Here is a 17,323-nt window from a genome sequence, read left to right as displayed (position 1 = left end):
GCTTTTATTCCCATATTATAACTTTTTTCCCCCAACTTAATTTTCCAAAAAGGACAACTTTATTTTGTTTTGTTTGTTTTTCATAATATTCTGACTTTTTAAAAATTACATCATTTTCTTTATTTAACTTCTGTGCTATTGGAATTGCATCATTTTTCCTCATGTTGCATGTTTATTCCGGTAAAAATTGCAGCTGTTTTTATTATTTCTGCTGTTTATGTTTTTTTTTGTTTTTTTTTTTTTTAATTTCCAGCTATTTCAACTTTATTCATATACATTCTCTTATTCCCATAATATTTTGACTTTATTCCCATAACATAACTTTTTCCATAACCTAATTTTCCAAACATTATAACGTTTTAAAAAAAGGCATTACAATAAAAAAACAACTACAGTCAAACCTGTCAATAGTGGCCACTAAAGGGAAACGGCAAAAGTGGCCGCTATAGGCAGGTGGCCGTTATAGACAGGTTGGCGGCCATTTTGAATTTGTGCGCGCACATATTACCATGTCTGTGATGAGAAGCTTGTTGTGTTTGCAGATACATATAATTATACTGTTACATGTTGACCAGTAGAGGGCGCTGTGGGACTGCAGATAAAAGTTGTAAAGAACAACTAGGCTTGTTATTCTACACCACCCACAGAACAAAGCTGTGCTACTGTATATACGGCAGAGTGTCATTACAGCTTTAGTTCATCAGGAAGTGACGGTGCGACGTCACGAGCAGGAGAGCTAGGCTCAGTGCTAGCTCTGAGTGTCGAGAGAGTTGGGAAGTGTGTGGAAGTAAAGTCCTGCAGTGTTCTCCTCTGTTAATAAAGCGATTAACGTGCATCGGCGACGTGAGTATCTCCTTCCCCACAACAAGGGGCGTTACAGTATTGACCAGCGCACATTGTCTCACACCAGGAAATAAACGGTGTCACTGTCTGCAACAAGCGCCAAAGAAGACGGCTTTTTTTTATGTGGAACAACTGACAGTTTGTGTGGATCTTGTGAATGATTGTGACTGAGCTAGGACTCAGTAATAAAAGTCTACACACGACGGCTTCATTGATTAAAAAACAAAACTTTTTCGTGCATGAAGCTTCTGCTTGAGTCGGTATTTTGGCCGCTATATGCGGTCAGATATTGACCAAGGGAGACAAAATGGGTGGCCGCTGGCCGCATTAGACAGGTGACTGCTATACACAGGGTCTATAACACGTAAATTTTCCGCGGGGGGGAGGGGGTGGGGGGGGGGCGGGGGGGGATTTTTAGTGGCCGCTATAGGCAGATGCCCGTTATATACAGGTGGCCGCTAAGACAGGTTTGACTGTATTTTTCTTTAATATTTTTACTTTTTGCTACTTTTTGCTACTAAAATAATATTTGCTCATGATATTACCTTGTTCTTGTAAAAATACAACTTTTTCTCATTAGATTCTAACTTTTTTCTCTTAATATTTTCACTTTATTTTTGTAAAATTACTGTTTTTGTTTTTGTTTTTTTGTTTCTTGTCAAATTATATGTTTAGAATGTGCCGCAGGCCAATAAAAAAAAAAAACAACAACAACAACAAAAAAAAACAGCCGCGACTCGCAAATGGCACGCGGACCGCACTTTGGACACCCTTGCGTTACGTTGTTAAACTGGACGTGGGTGTCATTTTTTTTTTTTTTTTTTTCTGTATTGCAAGAAACCACAAATTGAAATGTGACACAACTTTTATGGCACATGTGTTGTAAATGATATTGTAAAAGACTGTATACTGTAAATAGTGGACACTACCAACCATCTTTGCCATCTGTTGTTTCCATTAGAACAAGATGCCTGATGCGGAGCCTCAGTGTGATCAGTCTTCTGCTGCTGCGGCACGGTCACTATGGAATGACAGCATGGCTTTAGGTGGCGCCAATGAATTCATTATTGATATGCAGGACTACATACCCTTCAGTGAGTAACACACAGTGCACCCATTGCACTTTACTCAATATATTTGTAAGTGGGTGACAAAAGTCTGCTATTTGGCCTTTTTGACAAAAGACAATTTACCACATTTTCCGGACTATAAGTGGCACTTTTTTAGTTTAGTTTGGCTAGTCCTGCGACTTACAGTATACTGTATATCAAGATATGTATCAATATATACAGTATGTACATATACTGTATAGGTGTTCAGAAGCGACATAAGAATTAAATGAATTGAGTGATGTAGAATGAGATCGGGAGCTTGGTGAACTTGCTTACTAATAACTTGCTTGTTGGACTCGCTCACTTTAAATGTTAATTTAGCCTATTCCGCCTCCCAGGTATGTCTTGATGCTATTGTGCAGCTGAATAACTGTTAATGTGTTACGTAGACATAGTGGACGCCTATTCATCCTGTTGTTGTGTGTGCTATTGTGTAGTTGAATAACTTGCCTTTCCAGATTAAATGAATTTTGTGAAAGACATTTCTAAATACAAGGCACTTATAGTCCAATGCGACTTATATGTTGTTTTTTCCTCTTCGTGACTCATTTGTTGACTGATGCCACTTATACTCTGGAGAAACTTATAGTCCGTAAAATAGAGTAAATAAATTGAATACATTGTGGGTGTGACACCATTTGAATACAGTCATTTATAGACGTTTGTAACCTCCCTGCGTCCTTTTCTTTGGTCCTAGTTCAATGTAAAGCCAAGTTCCAGTCTCCCAGTTTCCATGTGGACGAAGCCATCCGACTGCAGGTATTCCTGAAAGCTGACTGTCCGCATCCTGTGTCCTTCACCAAACTGTCCGTCAGCCTCAGCAATCAGGTACTGCACAAAACAATAACTGCAATATTATCACAAGGAATGTCTCCCCTCATTTTTCAAGTATCTGAGCATACACGTAAACGACCTGAGCATTCTTTGGACCTCTGCGAGCGCCATATTATTTATATATTTCTATATTTCTATATTTATTTCAAAAAGAGAATGACCTACTTTATCTTAGAGGCTATTTTTAGATAAGATTTTTTTTATGTGCATCTTGCATGAAGCTTTAACATCTCAAAGATCCCAGTATTAGCTATACGCTAACCTGCAAAACAACGGCATGTGCTACGTAACGCGCTGTTAATGAATTGACTGGCTGTGTAAGTAAATGCATACCAACAGAATCTCATCATTGGCTGGACACTGTTTGTCACTGTGTTGTGTTGGTACCGATTGTTGTCACCTGTCACTCACTGAGTTGCATTGCAAAATGGTACAGGATAAATTATGTTTTCATTTTTAGTTTAGGTTGGAATGTATTTTGCGCGCTGCATGGATTTGCTGTGCTCTGAGAACGCGAGAGCAGTGTGCGACTGCACACGCGTGCAGTTTAAAGGGAACATTCGTCACAAGCATTACACTTCACAAATACTCCTCCACCGCCATCCTTTCTTTACATTTTGTAGACTTTATTATGTAATTATTTTATATTCTTTGTATTTTCAACCATTTACAGCAGTGGTTCTCAACTGCAGGGCCCACCATCACCCCCAATTGCAGATCTTTTTCAACTCAAACTCCTCAAACATCTTCTATTTACTGTATATGGGCCGTTTGCAATGTTTACGCGGCTGTTTAGAGGGTGCTAACTTTTGAGCACGAGTTAAATGAAGTGTGTTTGTCCAGTCATTTTTTTTTTTTCATTGTACTCGCGGACCAATCCATGTATCGCCTCGTCTCGTGAGTTGGGTGTCTCATGACACCCCTTTTAACGACACATAAATGATCAGTAGCAGCAGCTGCAACTGCCATCATTATTTTAACTTATATAATTTTTACTTTTTTGTTTCAATTTGCGGGGAAAAAAGTTCAACAGTTAAAAGCATCATGCGTGGGTCATGCATGCAAAGTTAGAAAACATTTCAAAATTTACCAGCATTAGTTTGTGACTCAGTTAAATCAAAAAAGGCTGTTTGTCCAGTCCTATATTTTGTCATTGCAATTTTCATGTAAGTAATTTTAAAATAATATCTTGACACCCATCTCCAACAGTCTTTTTAAATTTTTTTTCCTGATATCGAAACGATATCCAATATTAATATCATATCGGTACACCCCTAATTTTAGATGTAGGCCGATAAAATCTGATATATATATATATTTTTTTTTTGCTGATATCTGACTGATATCAATATTGGATCGGGACACCACTAATTTAATTAATGCTACTCTTATGGACACTCTTGCAAGTACATTATAACAGGTGCCGCCTCGCACAAAATAAATACTCAGAACAATTCCAAATAGGATTAGACATAATCAGTGTTTCAGTACACACTTGTATTCTTGTATATGACATAGTATACAGTATGTGTACTATGTGTGACATGTATTTTTTTCCCCAATATTTAAATGGAACAGTTTATAAACAGCTCGAGGCTGATTTTCTACCACCTGCAGTGTGTCAAAGAATTGTTTTTTTTTGCCTTGTTTGGTTGTAGGAGTACAATCAATGGTGTGTTGTGGAGACATCAAGTCAGGAATGCAAAGCCCTTTTGCCCGGTAAAACCAGATGCTACAATTTCAGCTTTGTGGCAAAAACCAAAGATATCGGCAAAAAAATTGAGGTGAGTTGAATTTTTGTGTGGTTTTGATGCAGTGTCAGTGTCTTTATGCCACACTATACTACTTGAATTTACTATTATAAACTTCATTACCAGCTCGGTTGGAAACAAACAGCAAGTTCAGTTCAGTGCTGCACTTCCAGCCTGTTAACTCAGATGAAGCCGTAAAGGGATAGTTGGGATTTTTTAACATGAAGTTGTATGACATCCCCATCAGCAGTGTAGTCCGATAACAGCGACTTACCCCCCACTTGGTCTCCTAATTCCAGTTCTTCTCAAAACAACATGCTTTCAAAAGATTAACACATTTGCATCACAAAAATGCCTTCTAAAAAAAACATCACACCTCACAAAACGCTTGGCGTTACATAGTTGTCTCCCGCCTTATTCCTGCGCACTGTCACCTGTGTGTTTACGTGTATGTGTAAATGTTTTAATCTTTTGAAGGCGTATTGTTTTTAGCAGCCAAACTCTTTACTTAATTGTCCCCAGCAACTAAGCGGAACTACGTTCTTCATCACAGAAATCTGACCAGAACTGGACTTAGGAGACCAAGTGGGGGTTAAGTTGCTGTTGTTGGACTACAGTGCTGATGGGGATGTCATACAACTTCATGTCAAAAAAATCCAAACTATCCCTTTAAGACTTGAAATGTATTCTATACAGCTTTGTGCTACTTGAACTACGAGTGTTTCCCACGGGGATCCAATCTATTGATGGTGGTGGGTTGTGGTCTAGATGACATCATTGTCTAATTTACATAAACACCTTTTTGCTTTGTTTTTTCCATTTTTGTTTGGGTTTTTTTGGTTTATTTTACTAGACAGAGCGGTGGCCCAAAAAAGACCCCCGGGCCTCCCTTTGGACATCCCTGGTTTACATAATTTTTCTCGGAAGTGGCTTGTTTTAGCTGGTGTAGAAATACAATTAAGAAAAAGGGCAAATAGAGCAAAAGGCATAATGTAACGAGAATAAACTGAAATTTTGATACTAATAACTAATAATTTGTTTTAAAATTAAAAGCAAATTATGTCAGATTAAATGTTTCCATCTGTTAGGTGGCAGGTATTGAGGTCATGCTTGGCAGTGGTCGCTGCGTCTTTTTGAGATGGAGGGGGGGAGGCGGAGATGCGGCTGTAACCCACGAGGTCCTGCAGACGAGCAGGACATCAAGGAGGTGTGATGCGGACGACGACATCGATTGGGACTGCTTGAACGTCCTGCAAAGTACCATGTGAGGCTTGTTTTAATTGCATCCTCCACAAAATGCCAAGTTTGGTTGCACTGGCGTGTGGTCTCCCTATTGCCATTAAAGTTGGTATCATGTGATGTGTAGGATCATCTCAAGAGTCCCAAAGATCTCTGTGGAGCTTGGTCATCAGCCTCCTGCTCTCAGCAATGAAATGTACTGCATTCACTTCACCGTCCAATCACTGGAGGAGGCTGTAGCCAAGGATGTGAACCTGACTGCAGGACTCAAACCCGGTACACGAACACAACTAACATCACATGACAGTCAGCTTAGCCAACTGGCATGGAATAAGTCATTGATCCCTCAGCGAGCAGCCACAATTCTGTGTATTTCTTTTCACTGTTATTTTAGGCCAAGATGCTAATTTAAGCCAGACTACACGCGTGACACTCGATAACTCCAAGCTTTGTGATGACACGGCGCTTCCTCTGATCCCTGACATACTTCTGGGGAATCTGAAACCAGGTGAAAAGGTAAATATACTTTCATTTGGACAGGTTTTCTTTCTAACATTTTCAGTGAACTCCAAAACCTACCCACAACAAAGTGCAAAATGATAGAACATATAAAAAAAAAACAAGGAACGCGACGAAGCGTGGAAGCTAGTAGCAAGGAAACAGGAAGTAGTGGACAGAATAGACAACTCAGGTCAACATGGGAAACCATCCATCCATCTTCTAAGCCGCTTATCCTCAGTAGGGTTGCGGTTATGCTGGAGCCTATCCAAACTGACTTGTTGTGAGAGGGGTGGTACACCCTGGACCAATGGCAGGGCACATACAGACAAACAACCATTCACACTCACATTCATACCTATGGACAATTTAGAGTCACCAATTAACCTAGCATGCATGTTTTTGGAATGTGGGAGGAAACTGGAGTACCCGGAGAAAACCCACCCCTTTTAACAACATGGGAAACCATGAGGAATGTCCATCTTCTATGCCGCTTATCCTCACTAGGGTCGCGGGTATGTTGGAGCCTATCCCAGCTGACTTCGGGCGAGAGGCTGGGTACACCCTGGACTGGTACCATGAGGAATAATCTATGTAAATGTACTTTGACGCTGTTACCACATTTACCTAATTTACCTGATGACGCATCATCAGGAGCAACTGGGGGTTCAGTATCTTGCCCAAGGATACATACAGAGGTCCGAAAGTGCAACCTTTAGGTTGGGAGATGACCACCCCACCACCTGAGTCATGCCGCCACATAATAGTTAATCTGGTATCTTCCCGGTGCGGACGCAGGGCTTATGAGCGATATTAACTGCTGATTGCATCCACCTGCCTCGCTGCTCCACCCTCGGTCACGAGACAACGCTGCCTGCAAAAACAAGAAATACAACAATAAAAGCACGACTGCCATGCAGTGCGTGACATTTTAAAATAAATTATACTCTTCCAGTCAATGACTTAATAAGAGTATTAAAAGTGATATTTACAATGATGTCAAATGCCCAAATACTTATGACCCACTGAAATAGAGCATATTTCATTATGGCAAAAAATAGTGTGACCTCTTTAAAGCTCCAAGTTTCCATCGTGATTGTTTCATTTCAAATCCATTATGACTGAATTGTAAATACTTCTACCATTTGGAGTTTTACCACCACCAGTACAGCAATGATGATAGTAGAACTCCATTCCAAATGACTTCATCGTCACTGCTGAGTGTTCCCCATCCTCTCTTATCACCAGCTGTTCACATCCGTACGTGTCTTTGGTCAGTTCAGTGGGTTCTGAGGGGTGTACTGCAAAGCAGGTTTAGTGGGTTACTGAGGTCTGCTGAGTCTAAAGCCGGGCTTGCCTGTACTACGAAGGTGGCTCTTTTGTAAAGCGGCTGTATCACCATGGTAACTTGGGCTTAACTCATAACCTGTCTGGACAGGTTATGTCCAGACTTTCTTAAAATCGGCTATGAAAGTGCCGCTGTTTCACTGTGAAACTCATTCGCAGATGACGTCACCATTTATTGATAACCCGGTGGACCTGGGCGCAAGAATAATTTGGGCAGCACTACGACGGGAGTGGCTTTTTCAAGATCGCGCTGCTCCGCTAGCATTCCCTGATGAAATTATCTATAAGCAATGTAGAGTTTCAGTCAACGGAATATATACGCTACATTTGCTCACTATTGTATGTCGCAGCCGTCCTTGCGTGAGTACTCAGGCCATTGGTCTTCTTATATTCCAATAATTGCTGGAGGAATAAGCACTCTGAAGCATCAATCACATGGAACAAAACACTTGTGTATTCCACCAAAAAGAAAAAATGTGTCACAAGGGGAAAAACTGTCCACAAAACATAAACACTGCCACTTTGTGGTCATCATGAGGTACAGCATGTCTCATGAGCCCACTGATGCAACTCATCAGTCAACCTACTACTTATTTGTCACAGATAATGAGTAAAATTAATTATTTCACATTGATGTGTCCATGAATAAACAGATCAGTGTTTTACCCATAGGGCATTATAAGCCCAAAAATCTATTTTCACTGTCAAAAAGGTTTTTATTGTGATTAAACAAAGACCGTAGAGATGCGTGGTCATCTCGACACAGTAAAAAAAAATACCTGAACATTTATAGTCTACGCTGTCAATAAAAAAACAACATGCATTCTATAATGGAGATCAGTGGAATATGAAAACAATATAGACATCATTCAAAAATGGAAAAAAAGACAGTTTTTGTCCTCCCTCTGTTGGCGGCGACAGTGTTGCTTTTGACATTGATAATCTTTCTGAACTCCTCATAATGCTCCATGAGAATTACTTTCTCATTTTGTGTACAATACACCTGCCGGGATCGCACCATTTTTGCGCGGAAGTACAATAATACGTGTTGAGCCACTTTAGTAGTCTCGACACCCGTTTCTACACATGTTACTCCCTGCGTCGTGTCTTGCGATAACTTCCGTCATAACCGGCGTTGGACGAATACGATTGATTTGACATGATCATATTGTTGGAAAAAAACAAACAAACACTCAATCTATCAGATTTGAAGCCAACCTTTCTGTCTAGCTGGAGAGGTGTGTCTACGTGACGTGTTCAACAACTGGACCAAGGCTGTTCCTGTTCCACGTAGCTTACAACGTCGATGTGACTGTGGATGGGCGACAGATTGTCTGCAAGTGTCAGAAGGTGACCGCACAACTCTTTCCTTAAATGGTTTCTTGTCTCGTCAAATGCTGATTTTACATTGTTGTCTTCCAGGATGAAACTGTTACCATCGAGACCGTTGTCCCATTTGAGGTTTCTGCCAACTTCATGTCCACCAAGGTATGTTGCTGTGGCTTTACACATACAGAAAGATGATGTCATCACTGTCAGATTGTGTCGTTGTCCACTCCTTGGATTGAATGAACACTGACTGATCTTAAGATGTACGTATGGGGAAACAACACTTACGAGGAATGGAGGAACAAGGCAGGCTGGAGGAAAAACAAACAAAACCTGCTTGCAATGAAGAGTAGAAAAAGACAAACATTTTTAAAAAAAATAGTATCAAGGTCTTAGCATGGAAGCTAGTAGCAAGCAAATAAGGAAATAGTGGTACAGGATAGAGTAGTGATTCTCAACTGGTGGGTTCGGCCCAAAAGTGGGAATCCATTCTGGGTGGGTCGCACACAGCTAGTCAAAAATTACGTAAAAATGTGTAGTATACAACTGATGTCTGACTGACGGCTTTTGTTTTTTTTTTGTTTTTTCAAGTAAAATATAGTAATCCTTCACCATTCCGTGATTCAGATTTTGTGGCTTCACTCTATCATGGTTTTTCAAAATATATTAATAAATAATCGCTGCTTTGTGGTTGAATACGCCCTTTTTTTAAAAAATCTAAGCAACCATTATGATTTTTGCCCTAGATTAAGCATTCGCAAGCATAAAAATGTCTAACTGAAGTAAAATACAAATATAAGGCATTCAGAAAGATGTGATAAAAGGTAGTATTCCACACTGGTCACTAGGTGTCAGTAATGTTACATTGATGAGACACTAGCCAATGCAGGAAGAACTGTAAAGAAGCGGAAGTAAAAAAAAAAAAAAAAAAAAAAAAGAACAAGGAACTCTCTCAATGCTAACATGAAGTCTATGTTATGTCTTATTTATGTATTATATTTCTTATTTTCTGTTATTTTGTCTACAATATAGGGTAATACGAGTGTAAAGGTGATTGTAGGGGTGTTATTTCATGTCTAGAGGGCTCTAATAATGTCTGTAATGTAATAATAACCATATTTAGGAGGTCGAAAATAGGTTTTGTAACTACAAAAATATTCCATTTCTAAATAAGGAACCCTACTTTGCGGAAATTCACTTACCATGGTTGGTTATGTAATGCATTAACCGCAATAAACAAGAAGACCGTACCTCCATTTTAGAGGCTGACGAAAATGTTGACACTGGAGGTTAAGTGTTCAGGTGTGGTCCATTCCCGTGTTACTTGAAGATCAATGAAGTATCTCCACGTCTGGAAGTTATCATGTATTGGTTTGGTATTGAGCAGCCACGTTTTTAATGATAAGCTGGCAAGCTCCTCTTGTCCAGGGATGAATAAATAGCTTCGTTTGAAAGACACTGTTCTCTTCAGTTTGAGCCCCTGGAGCAGGTAGCAGTGGATGTCCCCTTCCTGATGTTAACAGAGATCCAGTCATTGTCCCCCTGGCCACTCCTGCTGGCTTCTTCATCACTGCAGAACTTCACCATGACTACCAACACACCCCACCAACTACAGGAAGGTAGGATCTTTTATTTTATCCCACCACCACAGCAAACACGTGACAGTTTTATTTTGAAGGTTAAAATATAAAAATATAAAATACTGGGCTGCGGGCTGTAATTTGCCCCGGCTCGGTATGGAATCTCCAACTACTGTAATTTCCAGACTATAAGTCGCAATTTGACATTAATGATGTTAATTCATACTGACCGACATAAACCAACAACTGAATATTACCGTTGACAGCCGCCCGTACAGGTGAGAAAGTTTCAACACCTAATTGAAGATACCATACCACATTCACTTGCTTGCATAATGTCCCTCACCTTTGGATGCAAAGTGCAGGTTTGGATTGCACTATTTCAAGTCAATAATTAGTCATGGTAAGCTATACCACCCTCTGTTCATCCTGATATTGCATTTTATCATTTTTTTGTACTCATTGATAATTTATTCTAAAGTATATTAACATTATTAATAATTTATACCTGATTCCCTTACAAAAACAACAGGAATATAGGGAAGTTCACCTGCACTGTCCAGTATCCAGGTATTTATCTTACAGTGACACTAGTTGAATTTTTGGCTAAAAGGTTACTGAATCGATTTAAAGTTACTGAGTCGTTGTGATTTAGAACAATATGATCCACGTGTCAAACTCGTGCCCTGGAGGGCCAAGACGCTGCAGGTTTTCTCTCCAACCAGTTTCTTTAGCAGGTAATTTAATTGATGAGCTCCTTCCCTCAAACTGAAGGTGTTGATCATTAAAATCACCTGCTTTAGTGACTGGCTGGAAAGAAAACCTGCAGTGTCTCGGCCCTCCATGGCACGAGTTTGACACCCCTGTTCTAAATGAACCAATATCGTCCTTGAGTCGTATCGGCAAACATGAATTGTGATACGAATCGAATCGTTATTAAAATCAATCGTTACACCCCTATTTCTAAATAAATGCCATTTATAGTCCATTGCAACTTACATTTGTTTTTTTCAGTCTTCATGACACATTTTTAGACTGATGCTAGCGACTTGTAGTCTTTCTAATCAAGAATGTGAGACTTGACTGGTTGCAACAAATGAATAAAAAGTCTGCATTTTCAATAGTTTCACTTTTAAGAATGTGTTTGTGTTTTAATAATAATGGTGGCGTTAGTTGAGCAGATTTGCTTGTCTTCAGTCATTTTGCAGAAAGATGAGTGTGCGAGTGAATGCTTCAGTCTTCGCTGTCCACCACTGACCGATGGCAACAACACTGTGCCAACTGGACAGTACTTAGTATTATGGAGGAGGTACAACACCCACACACACACACACACACACACACACACACTGTATTCAAATTATTATTTTTTTTTTAAGGATTCCACTCAAAAAATGAATACACTTAAAATAAGATGATGTAATCTGTGCCTTGTTGGTGACTGAATATAAAGAATTGTGTTCTTTTTGATTCTCTTTTAAAGACAGTCCGCCAGTCCAGACAGTCCTCTCATAGAAACAACAGTCTCTCTGCCGCATGTGCTTCTGGAGTCTGTCCCACTTCACATCCACGCTGGTCAGTATACTTACCTGTTCCCGTCTAAAACTGGGGTCCAACGTTGCCAGACGTACAGGAATGATCTGATTTGCACGATCATTTCAGCCTCTGCACAATGTACGCTCGATAATAGACAACAAGACACTGTAAACCATGTGGAGTAGTGACGGTAAACTCCGTTCCTTTTACTGACTCAAGTCATTATGACTCACACACTGAAATGAATCGTGTGGTACTCGATTCACTCGTCACAGAGCACATGCGCAGAAACTCCCCTCCCACTGGAAAGACTTGGTCTGCATTGAATAACACCTGCCAAAGCGTCTGTGTAGGCTCTCAGTCGTACAGGAGTTGTCCATCGAGGAAAAGGCTTCTTGAGACGTCATCTGTACTTCTGTGAAGAAGGTGTCGGACGTTTCACTCCTCATCCGAAGAGCTTCGTCAGCGAACTAATAAGTGCTGGTAGCTTAGATTTAGGCTTGAGGTTTAATTTGGACCCTGTGTTCAGCAGGTTACTGAGACCAAAACCCACAGCTCTTAGTCTTGCAAATGAGGTGAAGCCAGGGCCGAGCCAGAACAATAGATGCTAACGAGCCAGTATCAAAATCGTTCATACCCAACTCAGGGAGCGACACTTCCCTTTTATCGGAGGTGTTAATAGCAGGATAGGATTATACCACTACTCCGCCCAGGCTTAGTGTAAGGAACCAATAGGAGGAGGGTGTTGGCACACCAATTCCGCCCACTCTTACTGTATTTAAGGCCTAAGCTACCAGCACTTATTAGTTCGGTGACGAAGCTCTTCGGATGAGGAGTGAAACGTCCGACACCTTCTTCACAGAAGTACAGATGACGTCTCAAGAAGCCTTTTCCTCGATAAACACCTGCCAAAGTTAACGATGAACACTGTGGAGGTAAAATGATTGACTGAAACCGAATTCTTTGCTCAACGTCAGTAACCAGTGAGTCAGTGAGACTCGATTCTTCGTTCGGTACCCGTGATGCAGCGTGGGCAGGAAGCAAGGAACCGATGCGTTGCTTTTTCCACAGCGCTAATGCATTAATACACATGCATTTAAAGTAACAGTTGCACAATTGTTGTTACCTGCTTTCCTTTTTTTAATTTAGTTATAGGGGTGACTCAGTGAATGAGTTAATGGAGACGCATACCTGTGAGTCCCAATCCAGGAAAAAAAAACAAAACTTTGAACAATTCATTCATGATTGACACATCTTTAATGTGGAGTAATAGAACGAAGCCCTGATCAACTTGATGCATATCACAGCCTACTTTAGGATGATGTGGTAGCCTTTTCATTTGTTTTTTGAACTTTGAACCGATAACTTTTTCTGCCATGTGTGTTTTTTTTCTTCTCCATGTAGATATCCCCTCATTTGGAAGAGTACGAGAGTCCCTTCCAGTTTGCTTCCACATTGAGAACAGAACAGCTCTGGTACAGGAAGTGCAGATAGCTGTGGAGCCATCCGATTCCTTCATGTTCTCTGGACTAAAACAGGTAGAATCAATAGAATTGTCAAAGGTTACATGTTATTAACGCGCCAGCGCAAATTCTCTTTAAACCTTTGGGGTCCATTAAAGGTAAAAAATAGTCCGTTTTTATCAAAACACCTTTTTCATTTGTTCAGAACGGATTCCCAGTTGCGTACAGTATATCAACAGCTCGTTCTTATATCTTATATTCTTATTATGCGAAACGGTTCTTATCGTGCACTTAATAGAGCCCTTGAAAAAAACTCAAATCGTTTGCCAACGTCACAAGTCTATGAGCAAGCCCATGAACGGGTAACAGCTGTTAGACATCAGTGCATAATAACGTACCACACTTCACGCTGCTAACGGTAACGACGTTGTAACATTTGAAATAGTAAATGGATTACCATTTCTATCGAACACAACCTTTAATCCAGTCAAATCTTTGCAAAAACATCCCAACGTGTCCCTAAACAGCTCTTACAGCAAGTTTTTATATGTTTAAAAGCCGCGTTGGATGCCAAAAAAAACCTTGCATGCTTTTGACTTTGAATGGAACTCTATGTCTCTTTTGGAATTGCTGACATGTTTTCCCTTTGTGTGCAGGTGCACCTTCGCATCCTTCCTGGTTCGGAGCAGCAAATGCTGTACAATTATTATCCACTGATTGCGGGCTACCAGACGCTACCACAACTCAGCATCAGCGTCTCCCGCTGGACGAACAGCGCGTACAACCTCAGACGCTTCTTGCCCCATCGTGTCTTTGTCAAGGTAACCAATTAGAGCTCATATACAGTAGATCCTTGTGAATGGCAAAAAAAACCGCAAATAATTAATACGCCCATAAAAGTGTCTATTTTTTTTTTTAACAATATCCCAATTGATCCCCCAACCCTCGCCCCAACCCTGCTGCTCGGTGGACATTGACGTTCATCCCCGATTTGGGATCAACACATGCTATAAAAGTCACTCTCTTCAATTGGCATTATTCATTAGTGATAGAAGCTAACAAGCTAAATGCTGAATGCATAATCCAGGTTTAAACCACACATAAAATCTTATGAATCTTTACTGGAATGGAATGAGATGACTTTTCTGCTAGGAAAAAAAACAGCGAAAATAAATAATATACAACATTAATTGGTATTATTCTATATTGACATTAAAAAAAAAGAAAATAATAAAAATAAACATTTCTTTTCCTGGAAAAAAAATTGCGAATTGCTGAATCATGCTACTCATCTACGCCCCAAATAAAAGCCACCATGGTTATACAGAATACTGGTATACTGTTTGAATGTGATGATTCACCATATCATTTTAAAATAATTGCACTATTTTGTCTTTAATTGCAGCCGCAGGGTAAAGAGTTGGACAATGACTCTATAGCTGCAGCTTGACGCCAACACTTGGAGGTGTAACAAAGAATACTGCAATATTGTGTAGGTTGGACTTTGTGTGATTCCTCCCAGCGACAGCATATACTCATATTTCATTGTTCGCTTCCTGGCATGAGAGAATTAGACCTGATGAGGAATGGAACTGTATTGCTACTAAATAATTCATCATTTTGATGGTTCAATTGTCTCTTCTTTTACATGACATACTGTATTTTCCCCACCTTTTTAAAAGGTTTTTACACACAATTAGCTACATTTTGCCCACCAATGGGCCAACAGGTTCTAACATTACATTATTTATATTTTCATTTTCCATTGTTTTTACAAAACCAAACATTAAGATTGGTTTGTATTATGAATTGAAGTTAGAACAGTAAAGAATCATATGGCATCGTGCTGAATAAATGTTGTAATATTGGAGCTGTCATTGGCCACAATGTAGCTAAGTGTGCATAAAAGCTTCACTCTTGAATGTATGGAAAGGGGGAGGCATAGTAGTTTCAAACTGATTTGAAAGTGTAAATGTGTTGAAAGTATGACAAACGAATAGAATTCACGAGGACACATTGAAGTGGTAAATGCTTAAGTGTACTTAAACACGAGTAGAAGCTAATACAAGGAGAAATTGTTGAATTAAAGTGATGTAAACGTGTTGCTTTGGTGTCATTCTACTTAAGTGTACTCGGGTGCATTGTTGGCACTCTTTTCCCATCATCCTCCACTACACAATCTTCTTCTGCAGGAAATTGTCTTTGGACTGCTAGCATTGGAGTTTACAAGAACCCCCTGTAATGTAATGCTATTCATTTATTGTGTGTTGTGTATAAAACAAAGATAAGCACGATGTAACTGGGTGTCTTATGAAGATGGCCACTGGTGCTGTGAGGGTTCTACAAGGAGGAACCCGGGACGGGAGACACCCTCGTCTTCCCATCACAAGTTACAGCCGTCAAGAGCGCGACGACCAATAACATACTTCCAGCCTTCACAATAAAAGTGCTGCACGTTTCATTCTGTCTGACTGCACTGACCACAATAAGTAACCTCCAAAATCATATTAAAAGCACAAAATGAATACAGACTCACCACTGGTACGAGCCTGGAGTTTGTTGTCTGAGAGAGGTTATCATCACATCATTTGATGTGTGGGTGACAGGCTGCTTGCTAGCATGAATTAACACTGAATAAATACGAACACAAGCACTCAACACAGACATAACGTCGTCAAACCTCACCTTTATGCGTGCACATTTGAGAGTAAAGGCGAGGTGAAAGATGAATGTGAAAAATATAAGTATTTGTGTCAGCATAGGAGAAACTTGTACACACGTTTCACTATGCGCATGGTGCGTTCAAGGACGACCAAACAAAGTGGGAATAAAAGCTTCCGGAAACCTAATAAAACATAATATAAACATGCAAAAACTATGGGCTTTCCAACAGTATATTATTTTCACACTAAAATAATAGCCCTAATTTCCTCTGAAAGCGTTCCAGGCCTGGTTCGGCCCCGCTCATGAACCGGTGGCTGGGCAATTTCTTCACTGATTTGAAATGGTACAGTATATAAGGACAAGCGGTATAGGAACTGGATGGCTAGATGTCAGTGGGAGCCATCCATGTTGCAATGTTAAAAGGTCTCGAGTACTACACAGCATGAGCGCACACTGCTGTGTTCATTTTGAGCAGTAGGGGGCAGTGTAGCTCCACAAGAAGAAAGCTGGTTGTGGCGATGAACCCAAACCATCGCAAAGGAGAAAGTGAAAGTTGGAAGGGAAGAAAAGTTGTCATTAGAGAAGAAGCAGATAAGTGAGGATGTTGGACACGTGACATGGACACAGGCGATGACGTGACAGGTGGCGTCCCGTCCCTGATCTCTGCATCTAACAAAATTCAATGATCTTGTGCTTTTAGATGATTAACATTCTTGTTCTCCCCACGAAGAACAAACTAAGCGCCTTGATGTGAAGAAAGAACGTCGAGCTACTGATGACGAAGCAGATGGAGCATGTGAAGCACCAACATGCACCCAGATGGTGGTCTCTGTAGACCCGCAAAGAATGTGGACGTATAGACACCTGCTTGCCTCTCAGCCTGTCTTGACGGTAACTACTAACATCTCTGCTCCACTGCTGAGACCACCCAAGAGCGAGCGTGCAGACACGTCGCCAACATGCTCATCATCCACTTTGATGCTTGATGCTCTTAAGAAAATTCATGCAAGGAGGAGGGAGAGTTGCCAAGATACAACATGGAACAAAACATAAAAGCTTTTGTATAAACAGCCGTAATGGTTTTTAAATTAAAACAGACGAATCTGCTAGCAGGCAATTCACCAATA

The 17,323-nt window shown here is 40.3% G+C and overlaps 1 protein-coding gene across 1 annotated transcript in view; it reads left to right on the top strand.

Moving 5' to 3' along the window:
* Window positions 1-16,081, top strand: part of trappc11 (trafficking protein particle complex subunit 11) — a 34,014-nt gene extending 17,933 nt beyond the window's left edge. Inside the window, exons 17-30 of the mRNA XM_054792414.1 lie at window positions 1,805-1,937; window positions 2,653-2,783; window positions 4,448-4,573; window positions 5,629-5,804; window positions 5,907-6,055; window positions 6,174-6,295; window positions 8,855-8,974; window positions 9,047-9,112; window positions 10,425-10,572; window positions 11,731-11,842; window positions 12,017-12,108; window positions 13,474-13,607; window positions 14,189-14,353; window positions 14,938-16,081. Coding sequence (XP_054648389.1) covers window positions 1,805-1,937; window positions 2,653-2,783; window positions 4,448-4,573; window positions 5,629-5,804; window positions 5,907-6,055; window positions 6,174-6,295; window positions 8,855-8,974; window positions 9,047-9,112; window positions 10,425-10,572; window positions 11,731-11,842; window positions 12,017-12,108; window positions 13,474-13,607; window positions 14,189-14,353; window positions 14,938-14,982 — 1,719 coding nt within the window. The 3' untranslated portion in view covers window positions 14,983-16,081. The remainder of the gene's footprint in view (window positions 1-1,804; window positions 1,938-2,652; window positions 2,784-4,447; window positions 4,574-5,628; window positions 5,805-5,906; window positions 6,056-6,173; window positions 6,296-8,854; window positions 8,975-9,046; window positions 9,113-10,424; window positions 10,573-11,730; window positions 11,843-12,016; window positions 12,109-13,473; window positions 13,608-14,188; window positions 14,354-14,937) is intronic.
* The last annotated feature ends 1,242 nt before the right edge of the window (window positions 16,082-17,323 follow it).

This window comes from Dunckerocampus dactyliophorus, chromosome 11, assembly GCF_027744805.1.
Source record: "Dunckerocampus dactyliophorus isolate RoL2022-P2 chromosome 11, RoL_Ddac_1.1, whole genome shotgun sequence".
NCBI classification, from domain to species: Eukaryota; Metazoa; Chordata; class Actinopteri; order Syngnathiformes; family Syngnathidae; genus Dunckerocampus; species Dunckerocampus dactyliophorus.
Note: the sequence above shows the minus strand (reverse complement) of the source record. Positions and strands in the feature narration are given on the sequence as shown.